The sequence below is a fragment of the Apium graveolens genome, chromosome 10 (assembly GCF_009905375.1).
Source record: "Apium graveolens cultivar Ventura chromosome 10, ASM990537v1, whole genome shotgun sequence".
Lineage (NCBI taxonomy): Eukaryota > Viridiplantae > Streptophyta > Magnoliopsida > Apiales > Apiaceae > Apium > Apium graveolens.
Window position 1 is genome coordinate 165,215,748 of NC_133656.1, and position 12,577 is coordinate 165,228,324.

Below are 12,577 nucleotides of genomic sequence, written 5' to 3' on the forward strand. Positions count from 1 at the left end.
AAGATATAAAATTTAATTTATTTAATATTTTTGCTAAATTTCCTATTTTTGTCCATGTTCAATTCATTGAAATTATAAAAAGGGGGTGCATACGATTGTCAAAATATAAATTAGGGAGTGTAATAAGATTTTTACAAATTTTGATACATATTTATTTTCATCAAAGTTGAGGATGAAAAGTGCAATTAACCCTAATTACAAATTATAAAAATAAACTTAGAAAGACATGGACAATAAATGGGAAGATGGTAAAGAAAATAAGCAGGAGGAGGAGAGAGAAATAAGAAAAATGAGGAAAGAGAAATAAATATTTTAATGATAAAAATTATTTAAGAAATGGTCTGTGGCTTTAAATTTAAGAAATGAGAGATGTTTCACAGACTTAGACCATGTCCAATAAAATTTTAAAAATATATTTTTACATCATTTTAGTGTAAAAATTTACTCCAATCAATCTTTAGAAGTCATATCAATTTGATGTGATATAAAAAATTACATCAAATTTGATGTTGCACCAAAATATAGCTGAGTTTGTCAAGATTCCAATATTATCCTTTATATAATTTAACCAAAATAAATTATTTCTTTTGTAGCCAAGAAGAAAAATATGCTTCTAAAATAAAAAAAGATTCCCTTCCAGTCTGACATTGGCGTAAATGGATTGGAGATAATCTAAATTTTAGTGTAATTTTTATTTCAATTTAGTGTAAAAGTTACATGAAATTAATATAATGAATCGGAGATACTCTTAGTAATATATCGAAACACTATAATATTGAAATGTCATTTTGAGTCAAACTTTCCTAATATTGAATTAAAAACTTATTCAAGCGGTTGGACTTGTTTGATGTCATCTTGGCTCACTTTACTCGTTTTGTCTCAATTTTGTATACAAATTCATGTATTTAATTTGGACTCCATTATGGTGAATTTATATTTTTGTAATGTAGGTTTTGTTTTTTGCGGGAAAATAATTTTAAGAAAAATACTTTTTCAAATTTTTCGGTGTTTGTTGGGATGTTGGAAAATATTTTTTACGTGTCGTTTGAAAAATTCTGATAAATATTTTGGGAATTTTTTTGATAAATTTTTCTTGAGAAAATTATGGGGAAAATTTTTGAGACATTTTTTGAGACTGGCTGAAAACGTTTTCGGAAATTTCAAAGAGAAATTTTCTAAAATTTATGAGATATTTTTAAGGACAGGAACAAATTTTGGAATATTTCAAAATGTTAGAATGAAGGTGAGCAAACAGTCTGTGTCATTCGGGCAGTGTGCGCAACGTTATGAGGGCTGTTAAACACTCTTGCAAGTCATACGCGAATACGATATTACATTGTGGTCATGTCTTTTTCAAGGCATTTTCTGCTATATCTTTTCCCCATCTAATATGAACAAGAATATACTAGTGGCATATAGTGGTCCAACATCTAACAGGATAAAGATGATCAGCCGCTATTCTGAAACTCAACTGGAATTACACTTTTTTCATCTCCTCCGTCAGAAAAATAAGTTGATAGAACTAAATACCAATATTATCACGTTACCGGGGATGACAATACAGATTTATAAGAATCTAACGCTGACTTGTTTCGGATCCATTCAGTTCCAATTTTAAAATTAAATTCAAATTCGATCTAATTTTTACAAATTTAGGTTTAGGTGTAAACACAATTCTGCAACTTTGATGGTAGAACTAGAGGTTGTTTGGTTGACATGTATTTACATTGATATTTACAATTTCTGAGAAATACTAATTTAAGTAATTGTTTGGTTGCACAAAAAGGAGGCATTGTAAGAGCAAATGTCTAGGTGCCAGTGCCACTCTAATAATCTCACTTCAACCTTGTTAGCAATAATTATAGATATCATCTATCACATTGATACTATAATTATTAGCTAAAATATTCAGATCACATCCACATCATCTTTCTAACATATTTAAACATATAACTATATATACATACATATTTATATTTATATTACATTTAATATATATGGATAAAAATTCTTATTTTATATTTAATATTTTTAGCTTATATAATATTAAGTATAAAAATATTATTTTCTTATTAACTAAATTTATTAATTATTTTGACATTCAATTGCATATTTATAAAAATAGTAATAAATCCAATATGATAAAATATAATAGATCTATACATTTTATAATATATAATAGATTTTATTCATTATTATTTTTTCATATTTGAATGTGTTATATATTTTGAGTTTTAATATTTATTAAATTGCAATTATATTCAACATTTTTCATTACATTTATATTGTATTTACACTTTTATTAGATTAAGTATAAATAAATTTATTTTATCATTTAAAATATGTATTTGAGTATCTGAAAAATAGGTAAAAATAATATTTTTGAATATAACTAATCATTATAGCTAATACCAGTACACAACATGTGCTTGCAGGTTCAACCAGGTTCAACAAAATTATAGATAATGATAATTTGCCTAATAATTTTAGCTAACGTGATTGGAGATACTCTAAGTTACTATGAAGTTCAAATGTCGATCAAACATGTGATTATGGATGGCAAAATCAGACATGACCGAAAACCCGACACGAACTCAACCCGCAAAAGTACGTTAGGATTGAGGATTTTGACTTTCAGGTCGGGTTCGGGTTGGGTAAAAATTTACCCGAAAAAATTGGGTCATTTTCGGGTTGACCCGAAATACCCGAACCCGACCTGTTTATTTAAATAATTAATATATATATTATATATGTATATAAATGGTAGGTTATATTTTATAAATCATTTGTAATATTGTGTTTTATTATATTTCTATTTTTTATATTAATTTGACATAACATTTTAGTTTTGTAATGATATAAATTAATTTTTTAAATTTTAATTTTTTTTAATTTTTTTAAATTTTTGAGTTATTTCGAGTCAAACAGGTCAATTTCGGGTTACTCGGGTACCTATCAGGTCGGGTTCGTGTCACGATTTTTTAACCCGTTTCGGGTCGGGTCGGGTTCGGGTCAGACTAAAAAAAATCAGGTACATTCAAACCGACACGAACCCGACCCAAAAACCGAAATTGTCACCCCTACATGGGATGTCACTTTGCCACTACTGTCTAGATTAGTCACACTTTCTTGATCTAGAAATAAAAATAATTTATATATTATCATTATAGGTAAAACTGAAAATATATATGCAAACAAAAATTAACCAAATATAACTTAGTTTTTTAATAAAATATAATATTTATTTTTAAATCTATGTAATAGTATTTGACATTTAAAATTTTAATTAACATAAGGGTTTGAAAATAAAAACATTAACACTAAAAATTTCATTTTTTATTAATATTTAAAATTAAAAAGATACATCATTTTATATAACCATTTTTTTCTTTTTGATTTTACTTGTTAAAAAAGATTAAGAAAAACAAATAGTTATTAGTGAAAAATAATAATTACCAAGATAATAATTTAACATATATTACAAAGGAAGTATGTTTTTTTTTATATTAAGCCAAATCATGCATCAAAATATTGTTTAGATCAATAGAAACATCACTTCTACTAATCACTCGACCTGGATGTGAACATGACTCCCTAGCTAAGAAGTGAGCAGTCATGTTTGCAGATCGTCTTACAAAAGACAAAGTAACTTTGTTTGAGTTTCTAATTAATTTCCCACACTCTTCAACCACTGCTCCAAACGGTGAAATCATAGGGACCTTGCTTCTTATTGCCTGTACTGCGACGAGACAATCTGATTCCAGCTTAAACTCATCCCATGCTTGCTCCATTATCCAATTTAAAGCTTCTTTTACAGCCATGACTTCTGCAATCTCTGGACTGACCCCATCCCTGTAATAAGATGAACGAGCATATACCAACTCCCCTTTCGAATTTCTGGCTATCAACCCAACTCCAAAAGCTTCTAATCTTTAAAAATTGCAGCATCAACATTTACCTTTATTGTTACCATCTGTGGTGTTACCCAAGAAATAGCTCCATCCCCTGAATTCTCGGGATGGATTAGAGCCTCAGTTGACCTCCCTTGGGCTTCCTTCCATTGATTAAGGTAAATATTTGTCGGTGCCAACAAACCATTGATCGAGACTTTCTTTTTATTCCAGTATTTATCATTGCGTGCCTTCCAAATCGCCCAACACACAGTGAACACAACTGCTCTCCTGTCCTTGCTAATGCTACCCATGATTTTCTCCAACCATCCTTCAAAACCCCTCCTCAACTCCTGTTGTACATCCGGGATTACCTGTTGCCAACACTGACTTGCGAAAGGACATGTAACTAGTGCATGAATAATCGTTTCATCCTCAGCATTGCATACTGGGCACACTTGTAGCACTGAGACATGTTTTTGAGCCAACATAACCATAGTAGGTAGACAATATGAGAGATCTCTCCAAATAAGATTTAAAATCTTGGGAGGGGCTTTCACCTGCCACATCTTCCTCCATAAACTGCCATTATCATCGACTGTCCACCTTGCTTTCTGAGCTTGTAAGAGTCGATATGCACTACGAACTGAGTACTCCCCGGATACCTCTTCTTTCCAGTATACCCGGTCTTCTGTAATTCTCGAACTAATGTTGGTATTTAGGATGCATTGTTGATCTCTTTCATTAAACAAATAAGATAAAATTTTTGTATCCCATTGCCTACTATTTACTCTCATCAACGAAACAACCTTATTTTGTTCAAAACTTGGAGATTCTGATGAGACATAAGGATCCTCTGCATTTAGCCATGGTTGATGTTTAATAATGATTTTATCACCTGTACCAATCATCCATCTAACCCCACTCCTTATAAGCAGAATAGACTCCCAAATGCTTATCCACACGAAGCTTGGATTATTTCCTAAGTTTGCTGACAAGAAGTCATGATCTAGGAAATATCGAGCTTTAAAAAACTTACTCACCATACTATCTGGTTTAGTAATAAACCTTTAGCCTTGCTTTGCCAGCATCGACAAGTTGAAGTCTTAGAAATCTCGAAAACCCATCCCTCCTGATGATTTATGCTTGGTCAGACCTGACCAACTCATCCAGTTAATACCTGTGTCTTGTTTTGGTTTCGACTTCCACCAGTATCTAGCCAACAATCTCTCCATATCTTTCGTAATTCCTTGAGGCAAAGGAAGTATGTTAGTTAACCAAACAAGTTGTGGAAAATTAGCGATATGCTCCCGCTTTAAAATAGCATAGAAAAGAATGGGAAAATAATTTTTATCATTTGCTTCATAGTTATAGTCGTGCTCCCGAGCTTTTTCAGGAGAAAAGAGAAAAAATTGAAAGAGAAAATTTTTAAAATTTTCCACCCAAAAATTTTTTCCCCAAAAAAGGGATGATTTGTGAAGAAACTCTCACATACTTTTTAATATATTTCCCTCCAAATTAATATTTTCAAAATTTTCTCTACTTTACAAAAAATAACTTGGGAATATGTTAAAGAATTTTTTTATTTCTCATTTTTTGCCTTCTCTTCTCTTTAGTTCGCTTCTTTCATACAAAACTTGAGAGTCCAGCATAATCGGCACGAAGTTGGAATTCCTGGCTGGCAACCAAACAAAAAATAAACATTTGCTGGGAATCTATTATATATCTAATACAGCAACAGGGGGGTTCCCTGAGCAAATTTAATCATAAATACATTAATTAATATCCATACATGATTTATTTTAACCATTAATGCTCATTCATTATTATATAATTAATACTGATTCATTCATGTAAAACATCATTAATATGCAACTCATTCATTATTATATATTTAATACAGATTTATTCATGTAATTTTTATTATCTCAATTAAAACATCATTAATATGCAAGTCATTAAAAATTATTTCTTCATAAAATTTACATACTCTATTAAAAAAAATTAGTATAAAAAAATTAAATGATAACCTTGCATAAGAATTCATATAATACATAATTGACTTACTAATATCGATTAGTTGTTGCATACTTAGTATATATATATATTTATTTATAACTAATTATTATAGAGATACATGCATGCATCATATAATACATAAACTATCCCATAAGTGACTTACTAATATCGATTAATTATTGCATACTTAATATATATATTTATTTATTTATAACTAATTATTATATAAATACATGCACGCATGCATGTATCCATATTTACATACATACATATATCCATACAAATATATGTACGTATGTACTACATGTGTATATATATAACAATTTAGTTAGAAATGTTATATTTTCAGAGCAGGTTCTTAATTATCAGAGCAAAATAATAAAAATATTATATTACCCTGAGTTTGTTTTTCTATTTGGCATGTGGCAGTCATGTCTTGTCCTTTTTATTTGTTTCGAAAATTAAAAACCTAATATTCAAATGAAAATTTTCTTTTAGTTAATGATTCAATTTTTTTTTACTACAAAAAATAAAATTGTACTTATTTTTAACGTAAGTTAAATTCTAAAGACGAGAATACATAAATTATTAATTATCAAATTAATAATATAAATAAGTGAATTTTAAATATAAAGTAAAAATAATTATTAATAGTAATAGTAATAATTTTAAATTTCATTAAAAAATAAAAAATATTTAATTTGAATAGCAGGTCTATAAAACATATATATTAAAAATTCTAATATTAATAATTATTATTATAGTAATAATAATAATAATAATAATTATTATTATTATAAAAAAACAATATTAATACATGGGAAACTTGAGTACAAAATCATGTTATTTAAAAAAAAGTGGTAGTACATTTAAATTATAATAAAATTTATTTTTACAAAATATTATTGTTCGTCGCTAATCTTAATGACAAAAAAATATATATAGATAAAAAGATATGCGAAAATCGTACAAAATCTTACTATTAAAATAAAATTTATTTATTTATATTAATTGGTCAAACTTGAGTAAAGAATATTTCGTCTCTCTTCGCCCCCCGCCCTGAAAAACAGCACAGCGCCCATTCGCTTCGCACCCCAATTATGACATCCCTCCTCTCCCACTTCACACCCACCTTTATTCACACAGTTGACTGGCATATACCATATTTATCACATTATAGTCTACTATAAATATTTGCGAATTAAATATTAAAAACAAATCAACTAGAGAAATTTATATATTAAATATGATTATGTGCATCGCAACCATTTATACCTCTAACTGAATAAATATTTATATTTAATCATGTCATACTTTAAGTGTTATATTCTTATATTTACACAAAAAAATAAATTCAGGACTTTCATATATATATATATAGACACACACACATATATATATAATATATACACACATATATATATTTATATATCTACACAAAAAAATTAAATTCAGGACTTTCATATATATATATAGACACACACACACATATATATATATATATATATATATAATATATATATATATATATATTCTTATATTTACACAAAAAAAATTAAATTCACGACTCTCATATATATATATATATACACATACACACACATATATGTATATAATATATATATGTATATCTATGTGTTAATTTATGCAAAAAAACCTTTAACTTACGGTCTTCATAATTCATAAAATATATGATTATGTTATGATTATGTTGGTTTACATTAGTATTTTACAATGTCATCATGGCGTGAACGAATAATATTAACTAAAATAAATAATCTTGGTAAAGTTTACATATGAAATACAACCAAGAAGCGTCTAGTATGCCGAGAGATCTGAATTTATTAATATTTTTCGAGAGAGGGGAAAGAGTTACTAAGGTCGGAAATTAAAATTGAAGAATACTAAAATTCAAATAACAATTATAAAATAAAATTTTGACGTAAACAAACAACTAGATCGTGCAATAGTTTAGGCAATTACTAAAATTTCTAAAAAATTTCCATAGATTGTCCTTAACGGTGAAAAACAAGAAATGCCACTAGTCTCTACGTCAATTGTAGATTAACATTATTGCACCAATGCCATCACAATAAAAATCTACTCATATACACAAATAAATCCATCAACATTCGGAGGGAGATACCATGAAATATTATCATAAAGTATAACTAAAATAATATCAATTCGTCCAATATAGAGCATGCCCGTGCATTGCACGGGTTATACAGCTAGTTTAAGTTAACTTGGCAAGACAGTACCTTGATATACCAAAACAAGCACCTAGTCTACTACTCGTCAGTATTGCCTCCGAAAATATTTTTCACATTTTGACTTTTTATATTATTCATTATAAGTGATTTACTAATAATTTACGTATAATATATATGATCAAACATAGTCAAAATTTATTTTGTTGGATTCGTATTTATGAGTATTTTAATACAATAAATTTTTTATATTAAATACTAATACAAACTTAAAAATATTAATAATCAAAATTGTGCAATGATAAACGTGTTTAACACAAAGAATAACGTTTTCATGCACATAAGGATTATTTATTTAACCGAATTCATTAGGTCATTCTCATCAGGAGTAGTATCATATCCTCTTTAAGGCTCTATGATATCAATGTGACAATTCATAGCCCGTCATCTGAATTTACTTGAATCTAGTAGCCACCTATCCTATGATCTGAATTATATTCAGTCACCGCAGCAAAAATCACTGAGATTTTTTGCTTTCTTTACATTTCTTGCATTTATTAAACTCCTCACTATTTAAGTAACTCCCTACATTGAGTGTCTTGGAAACCTTACCTCATTATCTATTCCTCTTATTTTACTAACTAATCTTTTTATATGTGACACCGTACTCTTTGACTATGCCATGCTTACGTCAATGATCTTTTTATAATCTACATTAAAAATAACTTTTATTATAATAATTGAAAAGGTTGGAACTATAGACAAAAAACTTGTAAGTTAAAGAAAGATGCTCAGGTGATACCCACTGCCATACCAATCTCCTTTCCCTCTTATCTCTCCCTTTACATCTCTCTCTCATATATCTCTCTCTGTATATATAAATCACTCCCATCTATCATCATCATCATCTTCACTTGTTGAGCATAAGAAAAAGTACCAAAACTAAAAAAAATTATAAGCCTTATTGTTGTGTCACACTTGCTTGCTATTTGTATTGTCACCAGAAGAATTTAAGTCCAAACAACAAAGATTTGTGCACTTTTCTTACACAAGTTATAAGTACAACTCCAATGGCAACAGCAAGTGAGTTATTTTTAGACGAGAAATGGAAGTTATCAAGAAAAGAAGTATCAAGAAGTGTATCATCAGCAGCTCTAATAAGAAGAATCAACTCTTCATCAAAATCAAAACATCAAGGGAACAGAAGATGTGGGTTCACAAGAAAGTGTGCTAGTCTTGTAAAAGAGCAGAGAGCTAGATTTTATATCATGAGGCGCTGTGTTACTATGCTCATTTGTTGGCGTGATAATTTCTCTGATTCTTGATCAATATGTTTATGTAAGTTGATGTATCTATTGTTGGAGAAGACTGTAAATATATAAATTTTGTTTTTGGGGTTTGTTGGTAGACTTTCTTGCAATCTTTTTTGGCTAAAAGTAAAAAGAAGATCGAAATGGGAACATTTTTCTTGAAAAGAAGTTATCAAAATTTCATCTTTGATTAATTTTTTGTTTTGGTTTCTGGGCTTTGATTTGATTCTTGTTTTTGAATTGCTTTATGTCGAAATACGATTTTCCCTATTATGTGATGACTTAGGAGTAGGATAGTTCAAGATCAAAATATCCAGGGAGTAAGATAAGGTTAAAAAGCAGAGAGAGGTTGCATTTTATAATTCAATCTGTAGCACTGTCCAAAATTTTCAGCTTCAGGTGCTGTACACTACAGTGATATGGTGAAATGTGCACCGTTTATCTTACAGCCATCCTGAACGAGATTGAAAGAAAGATTGATTTCTTTTTTGATACTTTGTATATTTAATATGGAAAAATCGTTCTGGTCATAACTATTATACCAATTTGTGCGATTTTACTCTCGTAATTAGTGATGAAAACCGTTTTAATGTCTAAGTTTATATATTTGTATTTAATTTTTCTGCACATATTTCAAGATTTATTGACTGGATAGAAAAAAATTATTATTTTTAATTTTTTTTATAAATAAAAATTTAAATTATATATTTTTATTCAGAAAAAAATTAAAATTTATTATTTCAAATATACAGTTAAAACACTTAAAATGAGCGTAAAAGAGTAAAATGACTATTAAAAAAAATAGATGAAGTATTAAAGATTAGAGATTTGTTCAAATCGTTCCGTTTTTAGATGTTTGTGTTCTTATAAGATGTCACTTAAATAAATTATAGATTTTGCAGTTAAGTGCATACCACAATATTCACGTCTCAATAATTTAAATTTATGTGTTAAAGGATAACAAAATCTTAGCTTTTTAGGACAAATAAGCTCAAACCAACCGAATTAGAACTTGTTAGCACCTGACGAGTAAAAAGAACTGGTTAGTACAATTTTTTACAAGATATTAACTTCTCAATATGTTTTGTTTTCTTATTTATTCAAACGAACAATTTCTCAGTATTTATATAAAATGAAGGCTGGAAGTTGAACCTGAAATTACTCGATACGTATATTGTAACATTAGTGACAAGTTTATAAAAGATTAACAATTGCAATGGAATAAAATAAAATAAATAAAGAATTGTTAGGTGGCAGTACATAGGCTGACAAGGCATTGACAAGGCTATTGGGTCTACTCCCCCGGGGGCCCAAGTCAAGGCACTTGTTTATTTGATATCCTTCTTATCTTTGTTCCTGGATTTTTGGCTTTTCTATTGTGAATCAATTAATTTGGCGGCAATACAGTTGCTTACAATCATACTACAATAATAATCCACGCCCATTTCAACCTCATTCGTTGGTACTTTAATATCTCATGGATTAGTGACACATAGCCAACTTAGCCGCGTATTATAATTAAGATCATCTTCGATCCAACTCTAAATATATATTTTTATATCACCGAAATGAAGGTATGTACCAATATGATCGGAGAGATGGTTTTCATATCACAGATTCACACCAGATCACTGATGTCCATAAATTTCTATGGCCTATGTTTTTGCATATCTTTTCTCTTTAGTTTATATGGTACGTGATGGTCAATGAAATCTCGTTTAATTAATCGCAATAAATTATAGCTATTATCAGAATATTATTTTTCCGATTCTTTTTTTCTCTTTTTCCGTCCCCTTTCTTCCCCGTTTTTCGTACATTTTATGCTCCTTAACAGATGAGTCATCTCACAGATTTCACAGAAGTGCTAACATGTGTCTAGAGACTATACATAAGCTAGTTGACGAGTATGAGACGTAAGTACATATGTCATAATTTTCATATTTTCGAGGATGATTAAGACGAAGCAGGTGACAAGTGTGTGATAAACGGAATACGTGGAAATGGATCGAAGCGGGAGGACATGGGAAGTTCTGCCGTAGAGAAAACTTCTGGTAGGGGGAGGGGCCGGATGCCGTAAGGCAAGTAGTCATGGGCCATAGGGAATTTGCAAGACCATCATTTGCCCCTTTGATAAATAAGGTTTCTTTAGGAAGCTTGGTTATCAAATGATAATAATGAAAAGTTCATTCAATATGTAGAATGTCTTGAATAAGTTTAGTTGTGTTTACGAGGTTTTGATTGGTTTGAAAATGAAAAAGTGAGGTTAAGGAAAAAGAAAGTGCAAATAGTTTTAAGTTTAAACAAATTCATAAATTATAGAAATTTAATAATAAAGGAACAAAATGATATGAAGTGGGTAGTGGAACAAGTGTTGGTGACGTGGGAGAGAGAGGAAGGAATGAAAAATGGGGTAAGTTTGGGTTCCACTAGAAGTTTCTTTTTTAAATTCCTATATTTTAAGGGGGACGGTTATTATTATAATATTCCTATGGAGTCGTGTTTTGAGCATATAAACACACTTTAACAGTATTTATATCTCTTTTATCATATAACCAGGGTAATTTTGAGAGAGAGAGAAATTAAGACTTCTTAGTTGTACAAAGGCTTAAATTTGCTTGGGTGATTGGAATCGGCATTCTTCAAACAAAAGAGAGTTACTGGTGTCACGATATTTTCTAAAAGGTCTGTTATTAATCATCTCAATTTCTTAACCTTGTTAATTTACATGAGTTAGTAATGTATGCATGAGAGATGTTTGATCATTGGTCTTGAGATAGTACACATTGTTAAAGAGATGTGTGAAAGTCTAATAAATTTTGGGGACGAGTAAAGAAAAGAATGGATCAAAGGGTGGGGATAAGGAGGGGGATTGGCTGTTGAATTTCAATAAGGTAACATCAATTGGGTATAGGTGTAGGGTTTTGAAAGTATCAATTTAGGATTTGGTGAGGAACGGTAGAGTATAATTTATTAATTTGGAGGGATCTCTTCACTATTGATTTTTTTTAAATGGGTTATCATTGTGTAGAACTGAGAATATTAAAATGTGATTTTCGTAATACTTCCTCTCCTTAATTTGGTTGTAGGATTTTATGGAAGATGGCTAGGAGTGGGGAGTGCGTTACGGATTCGGAGAATAAGTATTTAT

At 29.3% G+C, this 12,577-nt stretch overlaps 1 protein-coding gene across 1 annotated transcript; it reads left to right on the plus strand.

The window, feature by feature from the left end:
* Window positions 1–8,887: 8,887 nt before the first annotated feature.
* LOC141692711 (small polypeptide DEVIL 11-like) lies at window positions 8,888–9,526 on the plus strand. The gene has a single exon (XM_074497632.1). The coding sequence runs from the start codon at window positions 9,190–9,192 to the stop codon at window positions 9,442–9,444; it is 255 nt and encodes an 84-aa protein (XP_074353733.1). The 5' UTR covers window positions 8,888–9,189; the 3' UTR covers window positions 9,445–9,526.
* The last annotated feature ends 3,051 nt before the right edge of the window (window positions 9,527–12,577 follow it).